This window comes from Globicephala melas, chromosome 10, assembly GCF_963455315.2.
Source record: "Globicephala melas chromosome 10, mGloMel1.2, whole genome shotgun sequence".
NCBI classification, from domain to species: Eukaryota; Metazoa; Chordata; class Mammalia; order Artiodactyla; family Delphinidae; genus Globicephala; species Globicephala melas.
This window is the reverse complement of record NC_083323.1, coordinates 59,826,916-59,853,420: the sequence shown is the minus strand read 5'-3', so window position 1 is coordinate 59,853,420 and position 26,505 is coordinate 59,826,916. Positions and strand designations below refer to the sequence as shown.

General features: G+C 49.6%; 1 protein-coding gene and 1 pseudogene across 2 annotated transcripts; both read right to left on the bottom strand.

The window, feature by feature from the left end:
* Positions 1 to 2,021: 2,021 nt before the first annotated feature.
* LOC115858745 (nucleolar protein 56 pseudogene) lies at positions 2,022 to 2,579 on the bottom strand (annotated as a pseudogene).
* Positions 2,580 to 8,124: 5,545 nt separating this feature from the next.
* CALCOCO1 (calcium binding and coiled-coil domain 1) lies at positions 8,125 to 23,355 on the bottom strand. 2 transcript variants are annotated; one of them, XM_030866800.2, is made up of 15 exons: positions 23,273 to 23,355; positions 20,883 to 21,062; positions 20,443 to 20,545; positions 19,518 to 19,708; positions 17,796 to 17,954; positions 17,244 to 17,392; positions 15,487 to 15,577; positions 13,420 to 13,575; positions 12,963 to 13,217; positions 12,377 to 12,502; positions 11,794 to 11,889; positions 11,317 to 11,425; positions 10,882 to 11,084; positions 10,161 to 10,267; positions 8,125 to 9,201 (listed from the first exon to the last, which is right to left on the bottom strand). In XM_030866800.2, exons 2-15 carry the CDS (start codon positions 21,036 to 21,038, stop codon positions 9,024 to 9,026), a joined length of 2,079 nt encoding a protein of 692 aa, XP_030722660.2. In that variant the 5' UTR covers positions 21,039 to 21,062; positions 23,273 to 23,355; the 3' UTR covers positions 8,125 to 9,023. The 2 variants fall into 2 exon arrangements, with proteins under 2 accessions (XP_030722660.2, XP_060162066.1); XM_060306083.2 differs by having other exon boundaries at positions 23,301 to 23,337.
* Positions 23,356 to 26,505: the final 3,150 nt, after the last annotated feature.

Below are 26,505 nucleotides of genomic sequence, written 5' to 3'. Positions count from 1 at the left end.
TTGTGGCCACTGGGGAGAAAGCGAGGCCAGAGACCGAAAATGGAAACCCACCAAGAAATTGAGAATGATGAAAGAGTAAAAGAGAGGGAGACCAAGACAGAGGTAGAAGGACCTCGAGAATAACAGATACCCCAAATCAACATGATGAGAGGGACTAAAGCAGAGATGGACCCGAAGAAAATTATAGAGATGCTGATAAAAGAGGGGGAAAATGTAAGAAGGATGGGGTGAAAAGGAAAAGAAAAGCAGACAGGAAAACAGTCGGATAAGTCCTGAGAGTAGGGATGTGCAGGGTTTTCCAGGGGGACAGGAATTGCTGGTAATATGTAGAGGGTGGGGTAGAGTTCTAGGGACTCCCAGAAATTCTGATACAGAAGAGGCCAGAAGATCTTGCAGTTCTCCTCACACCTGTGCTCCCATTCATCCATTTTAGCCTTTTCCATGTTCACACCCTCCTGAAATTTTAGAGGTTATTACAAAAATGTCCTCCTTAAGAACGATCCATGATCTAGTGTGGAAGGATCTTGTCCCATTTTCCATGAAATGAATGGGAAAACTGAGGTCTGGGATTTGGGAGGGATTTTAACATTAGAGCTACATTTTTTTTGTTTTAAGATTTTTTTGATGTGGACCATTTTTTTTTAATCTTTATTTAATTTGTTACAATATTGCTTCTGTTTTATGTTTTGTTTTTTTGGCCATGAGGCATGTGGGATCTTAGCTCCCCAAACAGGGATCAAACCTGCACCCCCTGAAATGGAAGGCGAAGTCTTAACCACTGGACTGCCAGGGAAGTCCCTAGAGCTACACTTTGTTGCACATGAATTAACTTGCAAGGTTGTTGGCTCTCTGTCATGGCATCTTGATTGGCGCATACCACATTTACCTTATGTTATAGTAATTTCTCTGTATATCCTTTGTGCTAATATATAAATAGGCTCTTTAATAGCAAGATCTGTGTCTGCCCTTCTTTGTGGCACCCACAGTGCCTTGTTCTTGTTTATTAAGTGAACCAATTAATGGCCACTAGAGATGTATAAGCAGAGGTTGGATGAATATCAACTAGGGGTGGAGTCCAGGGAATTGCTGCACTGAATGAGAAGTTGGAGATATATCTCTAAGCACCTTTTTGGTTTTGAGGTTCTATCAGGCCATGTATAAGAACCTGAGTTTGCTGTTTTCTTTTCCCAGTTCTCCAGATATGCAGGGGTAAGACAGACACAAAGTGGGAAACCCCAAATTCCAAAGTAACTACTGTGGGTGGAGCTCTGTACAAGGCATTTTACACATCTGATCTCATATAATCATCACATTAACTGTTCCGGGTAGGCGTTATCCACATTTTGCAGATGAGGACTCAGAGAGGTGAGGTGTTTTGCTCCAGGTCACATGGTTAGGAACTACGACAAATTAAGTCTAGAGGTCCCTAAAGCCTGGTGATTGCCACAACACCGTGTTTCTACCAGTTTGAGAGATTTCCAAGGTTTCAGAAAGGCAAAGCAGGAGTTGAGAAATGGGGAAAACAGGGAGAAGGCATGGCTTCTAAATTTAGGGTTGGGAGGGAGATTCGGAACTCTAAGCTGGGAAAAAAAGTACACTTTTATGAGAGTTAGAACAGGACGTTTCTGCTCTTACCCGATTATCAACAGACCTGGAGAAAGAGGGACAGGGACAGAGATACCCAGAGGTCGGGTATCGAGCACTGGAATCTCTTGCCATAGGTTCTGGCGTTGGGAGCTTGAGACATCCGTGTGCCTATAGAATGCAGTCTTGGGAATTCCAGGCATTTCTCTTTCTGCTAGGACGGTTGTTGGGAGTCTAGGGATGTCCAGGTTGTGGGTGTCCTATTCAGTGTTAGTGCTGTGCAGTAGAAGTTCTTTTTTTTTTTAATAGAAGAATGTCTTTTTATTTATTTATTTATTTATTTTTATTTATTTATTTTGGCTGCGTCGGGTCTTTTAAATTTTTTTTTTTTATTTTTATTGGGCTATAGGGGATGGGTTGGGAAATATCTCTGTAAGTTATGCCCTACTAGGGAAATGTCCATTCTCATTTTCCTGCGATAGCTTTCGGAGGTTTTCCTTTTTCTTGGAGCTGTTGCTCTTGCTGGCAGCAGCCTCTTCAGGTCCACTGCTGAGAGGCTCCTCCTTGGAAGAGAATTTCCTCTTTTTCTTGGGGACCCTCTTGTTTCCTGACTCTTCAGGGTCACTATCTGGTTCCTCTTTGGGGAAAGATTTCTTCCTTTTGGTAAGACTTCCACTGCCAGCTGTCTCTTCAAGATCACTACTAACCAGCTCCTCCTTGGGAAAAGATTTCTTCTTTTTGGGTTTGGAGGAGACGGATGGGCCTTCCATTCCATTCTCCTGAGGAGCCTCCTGGGGCTTTTGCTTTTGCTTCTTTTTGGGTCTTGCACTTGTCTCCTCACATTCCTCCGGGGTCCTACTGCTGTTTTCTGAAGACGCCAGGGCAATCGCAGCCAGCCTTTTCTTTTCCTTCTTCAAGCGTTTCTTCTCCTGTTTCTCCGGCTTCCTAGTAATCTCAGCAGCTGCTTCCTCTGCCCGAACGATTGCCTCCTTCATGACATCCAGATTCTTTCGTGGAATCTCTCCAGTCTCATAGGACAGCCGCTCCTCAACTTGTTCTCGAAGCTTCTCCCCAAATACACTGGTAGGTACCTCAGAGAAGCAATCGATTCGTGAGGCAATACTGCATGTGTTTGCCAGGTAGCGGGAGATGCGGCCTTTGTTCTTGGCAGCCGCTCGGCCAATGAAGGTAGAGTGGAAAATGAGTCCGTATTTTGGGGTGTTACCCCTTGTCTTCAGGGCTCTGGAAAGTTGGTCCCTGTGCTGGGCCCATTGAATCACTCAGACACCAGGACTGGCCAGCACTGCGTCGGGTCTTAGTTGCGGCATGCGGGATCTTTACTGTTGCAGCGCGCGGGCTTCTCTCTAGTTGTGGCGTGAGGGCCCCAGAGCTCATGGGCTCTCTAGTTGAGGCGCTCAGGCTCAGTAGTTGTGGTGCGTGGGCTTAGTTGCCTTGCAGCATGTGGGATCTTCGTTCCCTGACCAGGGATCGAACCTGCGTCCACTGCATTAGAAGCCGGGTTCTTTACCACTGGACCACCACGGAAGTCCCTGTGCAGTAGAAATTTAATATGGGTCGTATACATAAAGTCTTCTAGTAGCCACATTTTAAAAAGTAAAAAAGGGGCTTCCCTGGTGGCGCAGCGTTTGAGAGTCCGCCTGCCGATGCAGGGGACACGGGTTCGTGCCCCAGTCCGCGAAGATCCCACATGCTACGGAGCGGCTGGGCCCGTGAGCCATGGCCACCGAGCCTGCGCATCTGGAGCCTGTGCTGTGCAACGGGAGAGGGTGAAACTAACTTTAATAATATATTTTATTTAACCCAATGTATCCATAATATTATATCCCTTCAACATGCAATCAATATAACATTATTTTAAATTCATTTTTCTTTTTGGTGTTAAATCTGAGATTTGTTATGCAGTTTGCAGTTGACAAATCTCAATCTGTACTAGCCACATTTCTAGTGTTTAGTAGTGGGGAATTCCCTGGTGGTCCAGTGGTTAGGACTCTGCACTTCCACTGCAGAGGACATGTGTTCGATCCCTGGTCAGGGAACTAAGATCCCGAATGCCATGTGGCAAAAAAAAAAAAAAAAAAAAATCAAGTGTTCAGTAGTGGCATGTGGCTGGTGGCCACCATAGTGGAGTGCAGGCTTAGAGCGTGCCTCGAGCCTGCAGGATCTTTGATGTTAGATCCAGACATCTTGGTTCCCACCCTTGATTCTTCTGACACCTTGACATAGGAGTCCTTGTTCTTCTATGAGTATGGAGACATAGTCCCAATTCCCACGGGTCAGAAGAATTGCGTGTCTATTGCAGGGTATCTGTTGCAGGCTCTGTGAAGTCCAGCTGCACAATAACTTCCACCGGCAACACGCTCCTTAAGCGCCTCTTGCTGAGCTGCCAGTGACCTCCTGGCTGCTAAACCAGCTGTTTCCAGGGATACTTTCCCTGGCTTCTCTGCTACATCTGCCGCCGCTGGCCTTTCTCCTTGACTCATCTGTCCCCAGTTGCTTCCTATCTCTCTGATCGATCCTTCTATCTTCTCCGTGATTCGGCACTCTCCATCCTTCCCTTCCATGTTGATGGTCTCCTGGGTGCTGCCCTTGGTCCTCTTACCTCTCACTCTACATGCAGGGAGACCTGGGTAATCTATCTTCACTTGTATCATCTTTATTTACCAGGATCTTAAGTCTCTATCTCCAGCTCTAAACCCTTCTGAGCTCCGGACTTAAATATCTATCCAATTGTCTACTGGAGTTCTCTCCTTTGAACGATCCCAAAGACATTGGGAATTCAACAAGACAAAACAGCATGAATCATCTTTTCCCTCAATGTATGATTTCTCCATTTGTATTATTAATTTGGTGAATGGCATCACTGGTTATCTGGTCATTGAAACCAGAAACGTGGGATCAACAGGACTCCTTCTGTTCAATTCCCATATCTGATTATCAAGTCCCATTAATTCTGCATCCTGAAGAATTCTGCTTCTTTTCCTCTTGACACTACTTAAGTTCAGTGCTCACTGTTTTTTTTTTTTTTTTTTTGGCTGGGGGACCTTGCCATGCAGTTTGCAGGATCTTAGTTCTCTGACCAGGGATTGAACCCGGGCCAGGGAAAGTGCCAAGTCCTAACCATTGGACTGCCAGAGAATTCCCTAGTTCAGGGCTCACTTTCCTGGCCTGGGTTATTACAGTGGGTTCCTAACTGGTTTCTTTGGACTTTCATGGTCCGGCAATAGCGTGTAAGCTCCTTGAGGGCAGGCATTCCTATCTGTTCATGCAGATTCCCAGTGCCTAAGACAGCACCTGGCACACAGTGGGCATTCAGTGAGTATTTGTTGAGGAAATATATGAGTAGAGGTCTGTTATCCGTCGTTCCAGCCTCACTTCCCACATCGCGTCCAATCCTCATTCGGCAGCCCTGAGTGTTGAGATTTCTGAGTGAATTAGGTCTTTGCCGTCTTGTCCCGTCTGCCTGCACACTCTGGGCTCCCGTGTACACACTGTTGAAGACTCAGCCCCCATATCATCACCCACAGGAAGCTTTGTCTTCCGAGTCTTGGTTAATTAAGTACCTGTTCTCTGTGGTCCCACAGCATACTGTGCATATCTCTAAAGGAGCGCTTACCTTGTTTTCTTCTATTTGTTAGTTTATGTTGACTGTGAGCTCTTTGAGGGCAGGGCTTTTGACTGTTCCATCTCTAGTCCCAGCAATTGACCCATAAAGAACACTCCATAAAGTTTTTTTGAATGAACGCATGAAATGTCTTTTTTTCCTGTAAAGATTTTATTTTTTAATTTTTTAAAATGTAGAGTATTTTGCCATTCTTTTTCTTTTTTTAAATTAGTTTTTATTGGAGTATGGTTGCTTGCATGGAATCTCTGTATCCTAACTGACGTCACATCTTGTTCTTTCAGGCCACACAGGGCACTTCAAAGGTACTGGTAATGTTTTTAAAGCTGGTTAGTAAGTCCAATAATGTGCACTTTATTATTCCTTATCCCTTGTGTATGGACATATATATCTTCTTTTGTATGTATGGAGTATTTTATTAAAATAACTTAAAAAATTACTTTTGGAGGACTGGTCCTATGAGCCAGTTTCTGTACTGGACTTCAGGGACAAGAGATGTACAAACACAGAACCTACCCTCAAGCTGTTTATAGTCGAGAGAGAAGAAAAACTTGTGATCATGATATAGTGAGTTTTTACAAAGTGCTATGTGTAGTATCACAGAGGATAATGGAGGAAATCACGAAAGGCTTCACGGAGGAGCTATCTTTTGAGCTGAGGCGAAAGCATGTGTTCAGAGGCATGCAAGAGCAGTGCCTATTTCTGTGGAGCGGTTGTGTAAAACTGGACTCCAGGGTTCCTTAGGGTAGGATGGGGAATGGAAAGGCAAGTTGGTGAAGACCCTGACGGGCACACTGAACGATCTGCACATCGCATTCCTGTAGGTAATAGGCAGCCATTGTGGTTCTGTAAGTGGGGAGTGATGTTTGGATTCATTCATCTCTCACCAAATACTGACACCTGAGTTCCTATCTGCTGCTACTTGGTCTGAGCCCATTCAGGTCCATCACTTTCTGCAAGAATACTGGGAAGCAGAGGGAGAGAGACAATCCCTTACAGGAGGGATACAGTAGGAAGGCTGAGTTGCCAAATACCGCATGGTGAGTAGGAGAAAGAACTCCAGTTGGATCCCAGCTGTCTTCCCTCCCTGCCCATGCAGTCAATTACTCTCCCCTGAGCTCCCTGTGTTGGGGCCATGCACTGGACCCTGGGGTAGACAAATCGTAAGTGACGAAGAGAAATGTCTCTACATTTCTGGGGAACTCCTAGTCTGAAGGTGCCGACTGCACACTTGAAGACATATGAAGGGCAGAGAAAGGAGGGACTGGAAACTCTAGATACCCAGGTTAAGGGGTCCAATGAGGGACTGGGGGACTTCGTGGAGGAGTGGAGTAGGGAACAAGTTTGGGAAAGTGAGGCAGAACTGGGCTGGGGGGAAAGGAAATAGGTGAAAATGACCCATGCCGTTTTGGAGGTGGGAAAGAACAAAACTTGTGCTGCAGTCGTCGTAAGTGCTTTTAGTCTGGCAGTGTCTGTGTCAATGGCCTTGTGCAGCTACCCATGTGGCTCCTGCCGGTGTGTGTGTGCGGCTTTGCAGGGGCTGTGGGATGACAGTAAAGGCCCTGGGTCCCTTTTTCTGTCGCCCTTCCTCCTCTTCTGCACTGGGGGGGGGCACCCTTCTAGAAGCAGGATGTCTGGGTTCCAGGTTCTTCCCTCCCCAACCTCCCCCAGACATAAATCACAAGCGATTTCATTAAATGCACCTCCTGCTGGGGATGTTGGCTCATAATTCCTCTCTGATTAACCGCCACAACCCCGGCAAGTTTACAGGCCAAGAGAGGGAGGGGATAAGGGGGAGGGAAGAAGGAGGGATGGGGGAATCCCAGGCCGGTGATGGATGCCTCTGTCAGCCCGGCTCGTATTTATTAATAGTCTTAATACGGGAAGCAATAAAGGAAGAGAGGGATTCTATTAATTAAATCATTGTTATAATTAACTTTCATTAAAGTAGGATCAATAAAGAGGAGTTGAGATGGAGAGAGGAGAGATCCATTATCTCTAATTTCCTTGGAAGGGATTCAGGGAACGAGATGGGGTTGCTAGGAGACAGCAACGTGAGGGAAGACGGAAGGATGTAAGATGTCACCCAGGTGGGGTTGGAAGGGGGGTGGGCAGGAGGGTTTCAGGTGGATGGAGAGAGGGGATGGTGGGGGTGGCCCACCCACAGGCCCTGAAGGGAATGGGGGTGGCTGATAAGAGAGCTATTGGGATGGAAACCAGGGGGCTGTAGGCACAGTTAATGTCAGGCATTGCTGAGCACGTGGGTCCTTAATACATGCTTTGTGATGCTGTGTGTGTGTGTCTGCCTAGCCTGTGAAGCTGGTTAGAGTGGATGAATGTGTTTTTGTGATTGTGGAGTCTGTGTGTGCATATGGGTGTGTGAGGATGGCAACAGAGGGAGAGAGGGAGGCAGGGCTGGGAGGAATTCAAATAATCTCTAGAGGTAGGAGGTTTAGGATATTTTTTACGAAGCGGATACTCAAAGGTGTGCACTCTTCACAGGAGTGATGCCTGTCCTTTGGCTCAAAGTACAGTGAAGGCTGCTTTGGGGAGTGAAGGTCTCAGCGGCGGAAACCTCCCCCCACTCCCACGGCACTCACCTTGGCCCATCCGAAGTCCCTCACTGCCCCACCCCTGGGACTAAACCCTTCCCTCCCCCTCACTTTGCTCCCTCCTGCACTGCAGTGTTCCCCAAGCCAGACCCCACCTGAGACAAAGTTTCCTCCCTCCTCTCTTCCCACTGGTGGCCAGCACACCAGGGAGGGGCAAGATGGGAAAATACCAACAGCCTCCTCCCCAAGGCAGCGGGGGTGGGGTGAGGGGGTCCCTTCCTCCCTCCCTCTTTCCTCCACTAAGGTCTAAGCGCCAGAGGTCTTGACCTTCTCTGATCCAGCCACACCTCATGATAAGAACACATTTTATTAGAATAGTTATACATATCATATAAATATATTTGTCCAGCTACAGGTAGGGAGAGGGATATGGCAGGGGGGAAGCTCTTATTGCTGAGGGGGGACCTGGAGAGGGAGGGAGGGCTGGCAAGTGGGGACACCTGGGACCATTTGTTCTCCCATCCCTCACAGAAGGCACAAACGCATCATTTCTTTCCATGTGAGGACCCTGGGGGGTGGTGGTAGGGAGGGACAGGAGATAGAGTACAGAAAACCTCAAAAATACAAAAGAAACATCCAAACTTAATATCTAATGGTATAGAAAAGGCTGGCCTGGGGTATGGAAGGCAGTGGGGCAAAAGAAGGAGGAACCAGGGAAGTTCAGAACTGGTAGAGACCTAAAGAGGTCATGATGTCAATCCAGGTCCCAGGGAAAACTCAGGTAAACAAACACACACCCCAAACAAGAGAGGGTGGGGTGCCCCAGGAATTGGCTTCGGGGCACCAGAGAGTGTGAGTGTGTGAGTGTGTGTGTGTGTGTGTGGTGGTGGTGGTGGTGGTGGTGTAGTGGCTGGTGTGAGTGACACAAGCAACCAGTGCCAGGAGGGGGTAATGATTCCCCCTGGAGACGGCCTCCTCCATCCAGGTTCCTCCAAACCACTTTCAGGGAGTAAATTCAGCCACTGCTTCCAAGAAGGAACCCCTGCCTGGACAGAAGAGCCAGGTAGCAGAGGATGAAGCTGGAGAGCTTGGGATGAAATCACACAGGAGCAGGTCTCAGGCAACAGAATATCATGGAGCTGAGTGTGTTGGAAAAGAGGCATGAAACCTAAGTGTACGTCTATGCATGAGTGTGTGCATGTGTGTAAGTGTGTATTCGTGTGTGTACTGGGGGTGCGGGGGTGGGATCATTCAAAGGTGAAGGGGTCCTGGGTGCTGAAAAAGAAGTGTCCATCCACGTGGTCCTCCAGGGCATCCTTATCACTCTCGGCTGGGAAGCGTTCCTTACAAATGGGACACTCCTTCCATGGGGGGGTGGTAGGGCCCCCAGTGCTGGCCTCTGACAAGGGACCCGCCGCAAAGCCACTAAAGAGAGACAGGAGAAAGGAGAAGGTCGGTGCGCTCCACTGCCTTCCTGGCTTTTGGACCTCTGGGAGAGGGACCCACACATGTGGGCTCCCAGATGACCCTGTTCCTAATGCAGCGCCCTGGCAGTTCCCTCTGCTAGCCTCTCATAGTATCCCTCTCCCCACAATACTGGAAGGCTTAGTTTCCCAGCTCCCCACGCCCTCTTTTCTTTAGTCCCTGCTGGTTTCTCTAGTACAGAGCCCATCCCCCAACCTCCTGCTCTCCTCCCTCCATCTCCGTCTGCTGCCTAATGAGGCTGAAAATGAGTGTGACATCGTCCTTCATCTTCCTGCTCCAGCCTGGAAGGATGACAGCATCACCCGCTCCCTGCCCTGAGTCCATCTCACATCCAGGCAAAGCGGGGGGCTGGATGATAAGATCTCTCTTCCCCCCTGCCTCCCCCTCTTGAACTGTGGAAGAAAAGGGAAGGTAGCGGGCAATCTGATACTTGAATTCCCCACCCAAAGCGTCCCCCAGGGAAGTCAGGGAAGAGGGATAGCATCTAAGGGACGACCAGATGGATGCTGGACCCCAGTCTTCTTTCTGTTCCTGTCCCAAGGGGCCTTGGTCTCCTCTTTTCAATCCCTGACAGAGCCTAGGTACTTACCTGGTGGTTGGGGAAGGGGTAGGGGCAGGAGAGAGGGGATGCAGGGCAATTTGGGCTCCACGGAAGATGGTGCTGCTAGAACAACACAGAAGCCAGTTAAAGGCAGGGCCTCTGAGTGCGCAGGTGCATTGATAGGCGCCGGTGATTTGGAGTGGTGGGTCATTTTGTGTGTCAGTACAACTGTATCTCTTTTTCTTGGTTGGGGCCAAGAAGAGGGAGGTTGGGGGAAGGGCATGAGGACTGTTCACCTGGATGCCCTATCCATGGGCATCCTCCCACCTCCCTCCTGTCCTCCCCCTTTGGCCCTCACCTGGCCATGTCATAGAAGGCATTGCCCAGTTCCGGAAGTAGCAGGTTGGCCTCCTCACCACCACTCTGCACAGCTGCCATCAGGACTGACTTCTCATCTTCAGCCTCCTGGGCACCAAAGGGATAGCGGTGAGTTTTGGGGTAGTGTCCCCAGATGGGGGAGCAGCACACTGGGACAGGTAAGGGAAGTCTAGGCCGGGACTGTTAACAGAGTTGTAGTAAGAGTGGAGCAGGAGAAGTTTTTTTGTTTGTTTGTTTGTTTGTTTGTTTGTTTGTTGCGGTACGCGGGTCTCTCACTGTTGTGGCCTCTCCCGTTGCGGAGCACAGGCTCCGGACGCGCAGGCTCAGCGGCCATGGCTCACGGGCCCAGCCGCTCCGCGGCATGTGGGATCTTCCCGGACCGGGGCACGAACCCGTGTCCCCTGCATCGGCAGGCGGACTCTCAACCACTGCGCCACCAGGGAAGCCCAGGAGAAGTGTTTTGATGAGAGCTGGTGCACAGGAAGAGAACGGGTGTGGGGAGGAGCTGCTGGCAGCACAGAGGCTACTGGGTCGGACTGGTGTCCACTTGGTGGCCCTGAAGAGAGCCTGTGCCTGCCTGCTCTCCCCCAAGAGAAAAGAGAGCACTGTATGGCTAAGACTCCCTGCTCTGGAGGCTGGGCCACTTGGGGTTGGTTCTACCTCTTGTCCCTGCCCCTGCCCCATCTCCCCTCCGTGCTCACAGAGTCAGAGCTACTGTCCTCAGCTGGTCCTGAGAGGTGGGGAGCGATGGGAGCCGGCTGGCTGATGACAACTAGGGGAGAAGCCTCTCGTGGCCCTGCGGCAGGGGAGGAGCCCAGGTCTCCACGCTCACACAGACCGTAGGGCGGGAGCCTCATGTCTTCTGGAGACTCATCCTCTGAGTCTGTCAGAGCCACTGGGCAGCCTGCAGGTGAGGGAGTGGGCGGAGAAGAAAGAAGAAGCATTGTTAGAGGGTCGGATCAGCTCTGGCTTCTCTGGATGAGGGATACAGTTAAGCTAATCAGGGGCCAGGGTCTGGGAAGGAAAAAGGCAAAACATAGAGGGCAGAGGCAGCTCCCAGAGGGGTCATGTGGAGCTTTCCCAACACAGGGAGGGAGAGCGGGGAAGAGGTGTCCCAGGACGGGGGGTGTACAGACGCAGCCCCGCAGCGGCCTCCTCGTCCTCTGTGGCAGGGTCCTCATTCCACTTCTCGTCTGCCACCTTCTCCAGGCGGGCCTCCAGCTTTCTCATGTACTCTAGCAGTTCCTGGAGGTGGGGAGGAAAGACATGTGAGAGGCTGGGAAGATGCGAACCATGCAGCCCTGCACAGCCTTCCCTTGCATCCAGGATGAACTCTGAGCGCTTCAGGATTAGACGATTTTGCCAAAGGGGGGGGCAGTTTAAGGCAGATCCTCCCCCCACAGCCCCCAGCCCTCTTTCACCCCTTCTTCCCCCAGCAACCCTCCCCTGTCCTGCCAAGGCAGCTAATAAGGGGAGCCATGGTCCCATTTTTAGCCTCGGGGCCCTCTTCACAGATGCCAGTTTCTAAGCCAAGAGGTGACGAGAAGATACCAAGTTTCCAGCCCTCAAGTCCCCCACTGGGGCCTCCAGGGGGCTGGGTTATGGCTTCTCACCTGCTTCTCCTCCTGGAGCTGCTCCTTTTCCTTCTGGAGCACACGCAGGGCTGACCGCAGCTCCACCAGCTCCCGCCTACTCTCTGACAACTGCACCTGAGCAGAAAGGGCCAGAGGGAATCTGGAGCCTAGAAGGTACCTCCCAGAACCTGGGCTCTGACCTGGATGCAACAATCTAGAACCACGACTCTCCGTGCCTTCGCTCCTCTCTTGCCCTGACACACAGGAGGCCCCGACACTCTGCTTCCACGAGTCCCTTGTCTTGGCTGCAGGAGACTCACCTGAGTCCTAGTCTCTGTCTCCCAAGTGGGGACCAGAGGATGACTGCCTCTGGGCTGGGGTGCAGAGGGCTCGGTCATAGCAGGGGGCACTCTAGAATTCTCCTAAGTCATCCCTACTGGGCCCAGAATGTGTGCCGAGAGCAGAAAGGGACATGGCATGCTTCGAACCAACGAGGGCTGGGGGGCGTGCAAGTGGGAAGTGAGTGCCTAGAACTTCTGAGCCCACAGCCAAGACAGAGGGAAGGGGCACTGATGCCTCAGGAGGCCCGGGCCCGGGACTCTCGGGTGGCCGGGCGCCTCACCAGGCTAGAGTCTTTTTCCTGGGCCAGTTCAGTCTTGAACACTTGGTTCTGGGTCTTCTCCTCCTGTACTGCCTTTTCCAGTCGAAGTATCTCTGCACTCAGCTTTAGGATCTTGTCCTTCTCGGCCTGGGAGACGCCGAAAAGGAAAACGGGAGAGTAAAGGAAATGGGATGCCACTGGCAACAGCACCATTCCTCACTGTGTCTCTTCTTTATTTAACTGAGTATTTTGGAGTGATTTCCCCTTCTTGCTTTCCTCATCCCCTGTATCCCCAAATGGAGGAAGGTCCCTGACAGCGTGGCGCCTTGCTGATCAGGGACGGGTATCACGGCAGGGCCGGCGCCTAGGACGGTAAATGTTTCTGAATCAAGATGGTAACCAAGACAGGTGCTACGGAGATCAGGATCTAGACACTCTGCTCAGGGAGGGGCCACACCTGGACAGCGACTGTACCTCCCTCACAGCCCCTCCCCACCCATAAGTCCTCTAAGGTTCTCACCCCCGTCTCTCTCCTCCCAGGGGATCTGACCACACAGAGGTGCGGGCAGTAGCAGCCAGGAGCCTGCAGGTCCCCCCATCCCTCTACCTCCACACTCTGCAGCAGCCCCGCCCGCTCCTTGCTCCACTGGCTTTTTTCCTCCTTCAAGTGCAGACTGAGCTCAGCCAGCCTGCCGTTGACTCCAGCCACTTCCAGGCGGCTGCGGTGCAGCTCGGCTATGGTGCGGTCCCTGGCTCCCGCTGCGCTGGCCAGCTCCTCCCCAAGAAGGGCGGCTTTCTGCTGGCTCGAGGCTGCAAGCTCCTGGGCCCCTCGAAGCTGCTCCTTCAGGGGCTCCAGCTCAGCCTCAGGAGAAAGGAGGAGATGGAATCAGGGCTCCCAGGGAGTCATTTGTGAGCCCGGAAGGTAACTAGGCTCCCTCCACTCCCTCACCGCATCAGGACTCAGGATTGGGTTGTTTAGTCTTGAGCCATGTCTTTCTCCCGTACTTGTCTACAACCAGCCCTGGAACATTTTCCACTCCCTGCTGCCTAGGGGCTTCACTCACCACCCGCTGCTGGGCCTGGCCGAGGGTGTCCTTCATCTGGGCCATCTTGTCCTTCAGTCGCTGGGCCTGAGCACTCTGCTCCTCCTGCCGGCCCCTGGCCTCCTGCAGCTCCAAATTCAAGCGACAGTTCTCCTGCTGTGCCACCTGGAGCTCAGCCTGATGGCAGTAGAGAGCAGGTAAGGAAAGGGGACACATATTTGGGGTGGCCATGGAGGTGGGCCTCTGTGATGAGAGAAGCCAAGGTTCCACTCCTCAGATTGAACACAAACTCAAGCAGTCAACCCTGGCCAGCCCTTCCTGGGTTCTCAGTGCAAAGCGTCTCAATCCTGAGCAACCCGTCTCCAGTGGCACGGCCTGGGGTCTTCCCCTGCCCCATGTCTGCTTCCCCGCTCTTCCCTTTCGATCAAAACTCAATCTGGATGTCCTGCAGGCCTCTCACACTCGGCGTATTCTACCTCCCACTCCACCCCCGTCCTTGCCACTCTTGTTTCTGTCCATGGCACTAACTACTTCTCAAGTCACTTGGGCTGGATACCTCAGTGCCACGCGTGGTTCTGTTCTCTCCCTAGTGGCCCACAGGATGGACGCTTCTCCATCCTCCATCTTGTTCACAGCCATTTTCTCTTTTCTACTGTTACCACGACCACATTAGCTCAGGCTCTGGTCATTTCTTGCTTGGACTACTGAATAATCTCACAACTAGCTCATTTTCCACAAGGCAATCAGATTAATAATCTTTTTTTCTTTTTTCCCCCCAGCCATGCCACGTGGCTTGTGCAATCTTAGTTCCCCGACCAGGGACTGAACCCAGGCCCTCAGCAGTGAAAGTGCAGAGTCCTAACCACTGGACTGCACTGGACCGGAATTCCCAGATTAATCTTCTTTAAGAACATTCTTTAAGTATGTGTCCCCCACTTGAAAATCATCAATGCCTCTCACTGCTTACAGAATAAAGACTAAACTCAAGAACCTCTATAATCTGACCTAGGCCTTACCTCAAACTCTTTACCCACGCATTCAGCTGCTCTGAGTGTTCTGGACTCTAAGCCTTTGCTCATGTATTTTTGGGTTTTTTTTAGAATTTATTTATTTTTTATTTATGTATTTACTTATGTGTTTATTTATTCATTTATGGCTGCATTGGGTCTTCGTTGCTGCGTGTGGGCTTTCTCTACTTGCAGTGAGCGGGGGCTACTCTTCGTGTGGTGCGCGGGCTTCTCATTGCGGTGGCTTCTCTCGTTGCAGAGCACGGGCTCTAGGCGCTCGGGCTTCAGTAGCTGTGGCACGAGGGCTCAGTAGTTGTGGCTTGCGGGCTCTAGAGCGCAGGCTCAGTAGTTGTGGCACACGGGCTGAGGTGCTCCGCGGCACGTGGGATCCTCCCGGACCAGGTCTCAAACCTGTGTCCTCTGCATTGGCAGGCGGATTCTTAACCACTGCGCCACCAGGGAAGGCCCTCATGTGTTCCTCTCTTCCTAGAATGGCCTCCCTCTCATCTCTGTCCACTCAAATTCTACCTACTCTTCACTGCTGAGCAAATGGTTTTCAGACCATCTCCCATAGAAGCCTAGGGTTCTGATGAAGCCATTTAGAAGCTGAAATATTTGATTTCAACTTCTTCCAAATTATGAAAAATTATGTTGAAAAACAATGCACAAACTCACAAGTTAGCACACTGGAGATCATCAAGCACTGATATGTGCTTCCAGGTTAATTCATTTTTGTGCAAAGCTCAGAATAAAGTTTCAATTGTATTTTCTATTGACGTGGAGAGCAAACTGAGATCGCAAGGTAGAAGCTTAAAAGTTATCATTTGCACCTGCTTGTGTGTGAGACTCAAGGTGTTCTCAATACTGTACAACCATGACACAATACAGAAACATATTAGCTGCTGAGGCTGACAAGACGGTCATCCATAACCTCCAATTTCCAAGTCTGGTATCCATCAAAATTATCTGATTGCTTTCATTGCTTTATAAGTAAATGTTATACATTTGAATTTATAAAAGTAAATTTATAGTAAAGCACTGGATGGATAATTGAGAAAGCAAACCAACTCTGAGCCCTTACCTCGCTTTGCTCCTTGTCTGCCTGCACTTCCTTCAGCTGCCCGAGGAGCTTCTCTTGTTCCCGAGTCAGGGCCTTCACCGTGTCTCTAACCCTGTGAGGGGTGGATGCAATGTCAGAAGGCCGACTGGTCACCAGAGAAGGAACAAAGACTCAGACTCCTGTCTTGAGCCCTTCTGCTGGGGCTCCTCTAGCCCAGACCTCTACTTCTCTCTGGGATGCCCAAATCCCCAAACCAAGACGATCCAGTTCTAAGCCCCAAGTACCCAAGATTCCTAGTTTTAGAGCAGAATATAGAAATAAACAGTTGTTCTTTTCTCCTTATGTATCACTTTAAGGGATGTTCTGCTAATGGCTTCCCAGTTGTTTGCAATAAATCAAGAGACCGGAATTCACTCTTTTCTAGACAAGGGGCAGTCATTATTGACGATAAACTTCTGATCTAGGTCAGAAGTCGGCAGATGTTATCTGTAAAGGGCCTGACAGTAAATATTTTAGGCTCTGCAGGCCATGTGGACTTCTGGGGCAACCTCTCAACGCTGCCACTGGAGTGTGGAAGCAGCCATGGACAATATGTAAATGAATGAGTATGGACGTTCCAGTAAAACTTTATTTATGAACACTGGAATCTGAATTTCATATGATTTTCACATGTCACAAAATATTACTCTTCTTTTGTTTTTCAACCATTAAAAATTGTCAAAACCATTCTTCCCTTGTGGGCTGTACAAAACCACGTGCGTGGCAGGCTGGATTTGGCATGTGGGTCATAGTTTGCTGAACCCTGGTCTACACAGTCCCTGATCTTTTCCAGATGCTCGGTTTGATCCCAATTTTTCTATTCCATGATTTAGAACCTAGACATTTAGTATCTCCCTAGGGCAAGACTAACATATCCTGGACTGAAGAAGCCTTAGTGATCAACTCACTTTTTACTCTGGGTCTTGGATAGCATGCCTCTTTCCTTTAAAGAGTTTTTCTGAAAATATCAAATCTACCACTACTGAATGAAAGAAACTTAATTATGTCATTTGATGAAAGAAGTGTTTCTCCTGGTGAAAATCTGAAGGACAGGCATGGGAGGTGGTCAATATTCGTGCCATTTGGTAGAAAGAATAGTTGTCTGGCAGAAGAAAGAAATTTATTCTATGTGGCTCCAGAGGTCTAAGCCAGGACCAAGGAATGAAAGTTACAGGAGGGTAAATACAACACAAGAGATACAAAAATGACAGCTGTCTGATATTGAAAGAGGCTGCCTTCTTTCCTCACATACCCTCTTAAATACTTTACATTCCTCCCAATGCTAAGATTCTATGATTTGTACCTTTTTTTCAGGGCAGAGATCCCATAACATTTCTGGACCACTGGTTCTAACATTTCCTAATAGTGAGAACAGAGTCTAATCTTATGCTTTGCTGGGGTAAAATCTGAAATCCATCCTCTCTTATCTTGCCTGGACCGTCCTATCCATTCTCTTCCTCCAAATCCTCCACTCCTAGCTCTTGCTTTGCCTTTGCTGCACAATAAATGGTAATGATGATTATTTCCGAAGGTGAGGAATACAGAATAGGTTAGGAAAGATGGAAGCGAGCTTGGCAGAAAAATTACCCCCAATAATTGGAATACCCTGAGTGAGGTTGAGAAGGGAAAGAGAAACCATGTGAGATGGAGAGCAGGTCTTGCCTACCTGACACGGGAGGCTGGGGTTCAAGGGTCACAGGAAGCAAAGGGAAGTAATGGGGGTAGAGGGGTCCCCTCACCTGTCCAGCTCCACCTCTTTCGTCAGCACCTTCTCACTGATAGTCTGGATGTCATCTTCCAGCTCCAGGATGCGGGCCACGTGGTCTCCCTGTTGCCGGCTCAGGATGTCCCTCTCTTCCGTGAGCTCCCCGTGGGACCGGGAAAGCCCCTGGAATTAAGGTTCCCCAAGAAGAAGAGGGAAGCTGAGATGCATCTCTCAAAGAGTGCAGTAAAGGCTTAGGAGAACTCCTAAGTTTGACTATCCACCCTTCTACCCGGTCACCTTCCTTGAAGAAGAAACTGTAAGGGAACATCCCCTTCCCGGTGAAGACAGCCACCTCCACCCTAACTCAGCACTCCTGTGTTCAGAGAACTGAGTCTCACTACACATTTGGGACGTGTTTCCCATCATATCCAGTTTAACACTACTTGTGACCGCCTAAACCTATATCTTAGATGCCAGCACCATCTTAACAGCCCACTAACGTCTCCCCTTTACTGTCTTCACTGGGTTCAGATTTTGGACCCCAGGTGAGCAGGCAGGCCCCTCCCCCCAGCAACCCTGCTCCCACCTTGTACTGCTCCTCCAGTGCCACGTGCTCCTGCCTGGCGGACGCCAGAGCCGTCTCGAGCTCCTGTACTCGGCTCCTCAGCTCTGTCACCTGCCCCTCCAGCTGCAGCTTCAGCTGCATCAGGTCATTCCTCTCTTGCTGGCTCTCATCCAGCTGGTTCTACAGGGGACGGGATGAGAAGGGGAATCTGCCTGTGAAGCGCCCATTCCAAGGTCCCATCCCCACCGCTCTGCAGATGCATGTCAGGGCTGGGAAGTTACATCAGTACAGGCTATAAAGAGGCGAGTCAGGGGAGGCCTGGTGTGCTACTGAACCCTGCCCACCACCCATCAGACACACCAGCTCCTGGCACGCTGAACTGCCCACCCCTCTTATCTTTTCCCCGCTGAGGCCTGGTTCCTCCTTTGCCCAGCAATTGCAGGAACCCCTTGTCTGGCAGAAGTCTTTCTCAATCCACATGGACAAAGGGGATGGTTCCCCTAATTTTACCCTATCTGTTCTGGAGTCAGACAGATGTGGGTTTAAATCTCCAATACAATTTTTACTAGCTAGGTGACTTTGAACAAGTTACTTAACTTCTCTGAGTCTCTCTTCTCAACTGTAATGTGATCCCTTAGCCTGGGTTGTTTTAAGGTTTAAATGAGAACAATGAATGTAAAAACAGAACACGGGTAGGAGATCACCCACCTCTGACTTATGTAAGATATAAACATCTTCCTATTCTTGTATTGATTCCATATGTTTAGAGGGTTCCACAGGGCAGGAGTTTGTGTAAATCACAAACTACTCATTCCCACCTGCTGAGCTTTCCTCAGGCCTGTCCTCTTGTCTGGGGAATGTACTTCCTCCCCACCTAGTCCTGTCCTTCACCTTCCTCCAAGAAGTCTTCCTTGCTAACATCTGCCTCCACTCCCTAATTCTTCTCTATTTGGTCCAACAGAAAAATAATACAAGCTACATAAATAATTTAAAATTTTCTAGTAGACACTTAAGTAGTAAGCAGCAGATGGAATTCATTTATCTAACCCAGTCAATCCAAAATGTTATTTCAACATGTAATCAATGTAAACAATTACTGAGATCTTTTACATTGTGTGTGTGTGTGTGTGTGTGTGTGTTTTGGCTGTGCCACGCAGCTTGTGTGAACCCAGGTCCTCGGCAGTGAGAGTGTGGAGTCCTAACCAGTACACCGCCAGGGAGTTCCCTACATTCTTTTTTTAAATACTAAGTCTTCAAATCTGGTGTGTATTTTATCCATACAGAACACCTCAATTTAGACCACTCACATTTCAAGCGCTTAAGAGCCACATGTGGGTAGTGGCTGCACAGGCCTGGGGCCCTGCTGATCTGTTCTCACTCCTCACTTGCCGTGGAAGTGGGTCTCATCCTCCCCTTTCTTGCAGTGTTCCTTCCCTGCGTGGCCTCCCTCTACCCTTTGCATCTTCCTCTAGCGCCTAGGGAAGGCTCCTGGAGAAGGAAGCCTCAAAAAATTCTTAGGAAATCTTGAGTGATGTTGGCCTGTGGGTGGCTTGCTTTCCTACCCTATGTGTTCGTGTCTGTCTGTGTCAGATTGAGACTTTCCTGTAGGCAAGGCTTTGTATAACTCCCAGTGAGGTCTGCAGTTGAAGCTACAGCGAGGGGAGGGTGAAGTGGGAAGGGGCCCCTTGCAATGCTATCCTCCGGCACCCTCGCCCAGGAGCAGCTCTGTTGCTCTGCTCTCACCTGCAGCACAGTTGCCTTGGGAACAACCAGCAGGATGTCAGAGCCGCCGTCAGTCTCCTCCAGGGTCACCAGTTCATCCATGGGCCGTGGCTCTCGGAACTGGAAAGGGGGGCTCTGCCCACACACCCGGCCCTGGCGGTTCACGTACCGGAACTGGTAGAGCTGGGCTCCGGGTTTGGGCAGGTAGCTGGCTGTGGGAAGAAGTACAGACCCAGGACCCCAATATGATCCCAGGCCCTCAAGTGCTCAGCAGGTTCCCCCTCCCCTTGATGTGTCTTATTATCCATTGTCTTTGGCCCCAGCCCCTTGTTACCTTCTCTATAGACTGTTTTCTCTCCTCTCCACCTCCCACAGGCTATTTCTGATCTCTGGGATACTCTTCTCCCTCCTTTCTGCCTAGCCTTCTCTTTCCTCTCTTTCCCAAACCTACCCTCCTTAATAATAATAATAATAACAACAACAACAACAATGCTAGTTACCATTTTTTGAGTACCCATTACATACCAGGCACTTTGCTAACAGCTTTATCTGTATCGTTTAAAATTTTCATATTGTCCCTGTAAGCCAGGCATCCCCTTTTACTGTTAAGATAACAGACACAGAGAGGGTAAATAATTTGCCCAAGGTCAAACAGCTTGTAAGTAATTAGAGCTGAGATTTGAACCTGGGTCTTTCAAAATCTAATGACCATCTTCTTGTTAATATATGAAGCCACTTTTCCCTCTTCCCTACCCCCTAGTCCCACAAGAAGAGTTCCTCCTTTTTTGCTAAGAGGCAGGACTAGCTGCCCTTTTACAGTTCCTTTCTTGTCTGAATCCCTGATTCTTTGAAAATCCCATGATTCTGTATCTGCTGAGACCACTACCCTCTTCCAAACCTCCATCCCCTTGACTCCTCCCTCCCGGTTTTCCCTCTTCCCTTGTACCTTGGAACTGGACACTGGCATGGATGGGGGAACCATCAGTTACACTTTCAGGCACCGAAGACCACACAAACGTGTGGTAATCCCGGACACAGGCAGCCTCCACCTGTCAAAGCCCACGGTGGGAGAGGGGTATAGTGATGCAACTCCCAGCTCCGGAAGGTGGAAAAGGCTGAGGGATTGAACCAGGGGTGGGTAGGATGGTGTTGCAGTGGCAAGGATGCTGAGAGACAGGGAAAGTGGAGGGATGCTAGTGTGTCAGGAGACAGCAAGGCTAAGATGGGGAGATGGGCTTTGCTTACACACATGGCCTTGTCATCTGTGACATCGTTCTCCCTTCCTCTCTATCATCATGAGGTTAAGAATTCAGAAACCAAATCATTCCCCTTATTCCAGACAACCCATGGCCCGTAAGCCTGAGCCAAAAGGGGATCCAGGGATACCTTGAAGATGCCAATCCAGTCGCTGGCACTGGGCACAGTGCCTGGGGGGAGCGTGTAGTGACACTCCACCTTGGTGTTGGGGATGTAGGTCCGGGCCACATTCAGAAAGTTGACTCCACCCCGGGATGGTGCCCGGCTTAGCGATGATTCTTCCATTCTGGCCCTGAGATGGCTGCCCTCCTATGAAATGAAGATTGAATATCCTGAAGTCTCTCCCCCTCTGCCTCTCTGCCCCCCAACTCTGTCCCCACCCACAGCCCCTGCTCCTGGAGATGAAGGCGTATCTGGTTTCCAGCCCCTGAGGGTTTAGGACCCTCTAGAGGTATCAATCTTAGTCTCTAGGGCATAGGTCTGGCCTTCTGGGTCAGTACCCATCCTGGCTCACACTGTACCCTCTGAGTCACAGACTCTCCCTAGAGGTAAGAGCTCTCTAATTTCTGCTCCCTTTTCACAGCCCCATTGACCAAGCCTCAGTCTCCCAGGCTCGGCCTCCTGTAGTCCCTCCTTTTCCATCTCTTAATAGCCTTGACCATTCCAAATTCTTCAGCCTCCATCTCCCCACCTCATCCCCTACATCTTCTGGCTCTTGAATTCAACATCCAACTGAGGCGGGGGGCCCCCTCATTCTCAGCAGGCCTCCTTGCCCACTCCAGCTATACCCAGGAATGACTTAGGACACCTGAAAACAGCAACTCTCTCTGAAAGTAACGACTGAGTCTTTGGAGCTGGAATATGGCTGGGGGTACGAAGAGACCAATCTTCAAGCCCCTGAACTCTCACCCTCTCTCCCCGTCTCTCAGCTGTCTTCCGCCATGAGCAAAAAAAAAAAAAAAAAAAAGCCCGCACTCTCATCCAAGAAACAAAGGGAAAGGGAGGATAAAAGGAAAGATAGGTTCTGTCCCTCACTCATTCCTCCAGGAAGTCAAGAATTCTGGAGGCGGCTGCTTCAAAGGGTGGAGTGAAACACTCAGCAGGAACGTGGTGCTGCGGGGAGATGGAATGTGGGGGCCTGGAGCCAGGAAAGCCCCACCCCCGGGTAGGGACAGCCTGGAAGTAAGGGGCCCTGGGAAGGGAAATGTACACATAATGTTGAGAGAAGGAGAAATGGTTCAAAAAGAACCTCATATTCTTCTCTTCAGGTCTTGCCAGGAGCAGGGCTAGAAACCTACTGGTTTGACGGTTCGTTAACCCATCGCTAGTATTCCCCTCCCCCCCATTTTCTCTGCTCCCCTTAGCCTCAATTCTAAGTGGCTGAACCCTTCCATCTGCTTGGATTGGTAGTTGGAGGCATGCTACAGGATGGGATTAAGACGAAGCGTTCCAAGTTAGGTGGGGAGAGTTCAATGGAAAATATGAGGCTAGGGTGAGGAAAGATAACAATAGTCAAGAGAACTCCTAAGCCCAGGGCTGTGAGATGGCCCTTGTCATCTCTCATCTCCAGCCCACTGAGCTTTGTCCTGTGTCAGTCACAGTAATGCACGTCCAATCAACCATGGCCACTAGTCATGTGCATGCCCCCAAACATCACAAACCCACACCAGGCTGAAGCCAGGTGGGTAGGGACTTTAAAAGAGGACAGAAAATCAGTAAAGAAGGGAAGGTGGGACAGCTCTACAAAAAGGAGCTACTTCTCCCTCCAAAATAGAGACTGAATTGACGACAAGAAGTTTCTCTGAATTTTCATCTCTCTGAAAAATCCCTAGTTAAAACTAGTCCATGTTTTTTTCCAAATACAATTCTTCTGGCTTTCTAAGAGGGGGTGAACTGTCCTCAAAGACATTGTCCTGGGGACCCCAACTATTCCCCACAAACAAAATTCAAAAAAGCTGGAAATATCCCCCACGCCTGAATGAGAGCTCTGGGCAACTAAGGTGTATATGTGTAGCCAGATTCAGGTGTTTGCATGGGGCGGGGAGGGGGGTGTCCCCATCCCCCCCACGCTGTAGGGCTCTAGAGTTCTTTGACACTCTACACCTTGGAAGCTTCCCCCGCGCCAAGGGATTCAGCGTGGTAAAGGCCTTTGGATTGGTGGCGGGGCGCGGGGGTTGGCGGTTTGGGGGATTAGGGGTAAGGGAAGGTTTGTGGGGTCAAGTCTTGCCCGGCCGAGAACGAGCCGACTTAAGCCTCCCTCACAACTCCCTTAGGCCTATCAAGCTTTATAGAGAAGGACTGAGAGGGAGGCGAGAACAGCCAGGGGGCAGCCCCTGATCAGGGCCCCCTTGAGACCAAGAACTCCCGAAACAGCGGGGTGGCTTCTCCAGTACGGAAAGTGTTAACACCCAAACGCTCCTGCTTCCCCCTTCTACGGTTCCCTTAGATTATCCTTTCACAGACTGGGAAGTGGGGGGATCCCCCATAAGATCGCCCCCAAATTAGGCCAAGTTTCTTACCCCACCGACGGATCAGCTGTCCCCTCACCTTTCACCAACAACAAAAACAGCACTCGGCTCCGAGAGAGGGAGGGAGAAGGGTGGGCGCGAGGGCTTCTGGGGTTTGTGGTTCCTCCGCGCGTTTTTTGCCAGTGAGATGGAGCATATCTGGGACTACATGTGCCAGGAGGCTGTGCGCAAGGAGGGCGGAGTAGAGGGCGGCTGTGGTAGCGGCGTCACCGCCGCATCCTGGGAGGCGTAGTTCTCACTTCCGCGGCAGCAAACGAGGGTGTGGCCAGCAAAGGACTTCACAGCCCAAGAGTCCTTGCGAGGGGGCAGGCTATATGAGTGGCGACTGCTGATTGGTACCGTGCGTGGTTGGGGGGTGGGGAGGAGTTACGGCTCTAACGCCCCCACAGTAATACTTCTGAGAGGGCCGAACGAGTTCGGGTACGCCCTCCCGTTTACTTTTAACACCAACCTGCGAGGTAGGCAGTTTTGTTATCCACCCTTTACAGATGAAGAAACTAAAGCCCAGAACGGTTACGGAACCGGTCTAAAGTATCAAAGCTATGAGATGGTAGGTTTGCACGACTCCAAGTGCTCTCGCCACTACATCACACCTACGTACCATTTAGGGGATAGGAAACTGTATAACAGCTGTGGTAGCTGGTTCTCCTTTGCTTCAACCTCAGGGACAGCCCCTGTAAAAACTGTGTTGTGTGCACCGCCGACCGTTTTTTTCCAACTTGAAGGTTTCACTGCCAGGGGCCTGCCAGTACTCACAGTCCTGGCCTGGGCATCCCTGGAATGGCCTCTAGGTCCAGGAGGAGGATCCATTGGCTGACGTGGTGGTGTGGGGAGAGGGGGAAGCTGAAGTGAGAAGAATCAAGTTGAAAAGGGAACCTGGCATAATTCAGGACGGGTCACAATTCAGAAACAAGACCCTTGTGGGGCTAGTTTGCCCAAGCCTCTTAACTGGTTTGATGTAATTAGAATAACAATCCGTGTGCTTTTGTTTAGAAGAAGTGAAAGATTCACACTCTTCCCACACACTCCCCCCCCCCAGTCACATTAAAGACTTGGGCATCCTGCGCCCCCTACCTGCTCTGGACCCTCCAAGTAGTCTAAGGCATTCAAAATGATCTCTCTCTCTGTCTCCGTAATAGGGATTACAGTCTAAAGATTGATTTGATCTTCCTGGGAGCCTGATTTAATTCTCTGCTGCATTGTTACGGAGCCTCTGCCTTTTCCAAGTTTTGGGGTAGTATTTTGCTTTTATGACTGAATAGGGTGGCTGGTGCCTGCCCTTGGGTGCCTTTCATCTGAAGATCTCCAAGCACTTAACAATAAGTCATTGGGCTTCACAAACATTAAGGTGACATGTCTGTGTCATTAGTCAGGATTTATGAGTTACGGAACAAGCTGGTGGTTGCAGAGATGGCTCAAGGTCCTGGGGTGGGTTCAGAGTGAGGCCTGTTCAGGGACCCAAGTCTCAGTTGTTCTTGGTTTTTGTCTTCCACCCAGAATAAAGGCTTGGGCATCCTGCTCCCCCTACTCAGTCTCAGCTGGAGCTAAAAATAATAACAACTTCCATTTACTAGGTGTTTACCATGTGTTTAAACTATGCTAAGGATTTTTCCATTTAATATAACAGTCTTACGTAGTCGGCCTTATTATCAACCCCATTTTACATATGATGAAAATTGAGGCACGGACAATTAAGAGAGTTACCTGGGGTTATCCAACTAGTAAGTAGTAGAATCAGGATTCAAGCACAGCTAGTCAGTACACCATATTACCACCCCAGAAACTCCTGTTATGGAATACTAACACCCTTTGTTCTAAGGAACAGTACTGTTATTCAGGGGACAGGTGTTCACTGAACATTTATGTGCAAGGTGATGTTAAACAGATTAATTCAACAAATAGATGTGACAGGTACTATGCTAGGTATTCAATAAATTTAGTTGAAAGAATAAGTATACAATATAGATATTTGAGGGAGGAATTGGATAGTTTAACAGGACAGGGTCTGAGAAGGATAAGCTTATGCCAGGCTGAAGCAAAGATGCAGCGGTGGGAATGTATAACATGTACTGGAGCCTAGGAAGTCATATATATAAGAAGAGCACATCAATCTCAACTTTTTTTCCCCAAACTCAGATTATTGATAATGACTGCCTGAAATGTTGTGTTGAGGAGGATTCTGAGGAAAGAGTGCTAGGATTAATCAGTAATATCTGTCATGTACTCCAGATGGAAGATGGCCGTTGTATTAGATTGACTTATTGTTTGAAATCATTTCCTTTCTCCTTCTCTGCCCATTGCCGCATGACTTGCAGTATCTCCTGTGGAAGGAGTATATGTCTCATTTCATTGATTTTGGACTCGATCATTTTTCGTGTTTTGGCCAATGGGTTGTGAACAGATGTGACTCATGTCATGTTTGAGCATGTGAATTTACACTTTCTTGTTTCTCTCTGCCACTAAAATGGGCATATTCCACATGAGGGTTGCTCCTTTTGCCTGTGTCCCCCAATGAGAAGTGCTGCCCATGGTCTGCATATACGGAAGTCAGAGATCAGTCTTTGTTGCTGCAAGCCACTGAGATTTTGGGATTGGTTGTTCTGGCAGCAAAGCTGACTAATGGCCATACCTGGGTAATGGTATAAAGTTTGAAAGGTAAATGGTATCAAGTGTGAAAGGTAAGTTTAAGCCAGGGTGTGAAGAATCTTGAATGCCAGGTGAGGCAGGGCCTGCTATGTGTTTATCAGAATCTCTTTCCTTCTTTTTCTTGGACACACAGCTGGACCACAGTTTTCGGTTTCCCTCTAAGTGATGCAGTTCCATGCCTGCGCTGTGAAACCTCCCAAGGGAGATCCTTCCTGTTCTTTCCTTTTTGGCTTGATGCATAGGACCTTAAGTACAGTGGACTTGAAGGCTAAATGTTAAAGATCGTGGGGCCACAGGTAGGAAGGAACCTAACTCCCTGAATCACTACTTGGCAGAGAACTACCTGCTAATCAGGAACATGTGTTTTGGACTTCACTTGACCAAAAAGTCAATTTCTATTTTGTTAAATCACTAAAATTTCGGGCTTTATGTTTTGTAGTAGCCAGTGTTTTCCATCAGGTTAAAAGATTTGGACTTGATTCCCATTAGGAGTAGGAAGTTAGTCACTGAGAATTTTTTAACAAGGAGAGTAATGTTGTGAAGACTGGTGGAAGTGACAGCTGTAGGGATTAAAGAAT

Excerpts from the sequence above, each read along its gene's own strand:
- CALCOCO1 (XM_030866800.2), bottom strand. The coding sequence starts at position 21,038 with ATGGAAGAATCATCGCTAAGCCGGGCACCATCCCGGGGTGGAGTCAAC. Across the intron at positions 17,955-19,517 it reads CCAAGGCAACTGTGCTGCAG|AACCAGCTGGATGAGAGCCA; the intron begins GTGAGAGCAGAG and ends CGTCCCCTGTAG. Across the intron at positions 13,218-13,419 it reads GCCAGGCCCAGCAGCGGGTG|GCTGAGCTGGAGCCCCTGAA; the intron begins GTGAGTGAAGCC and ends CTTTCTCCTGAG.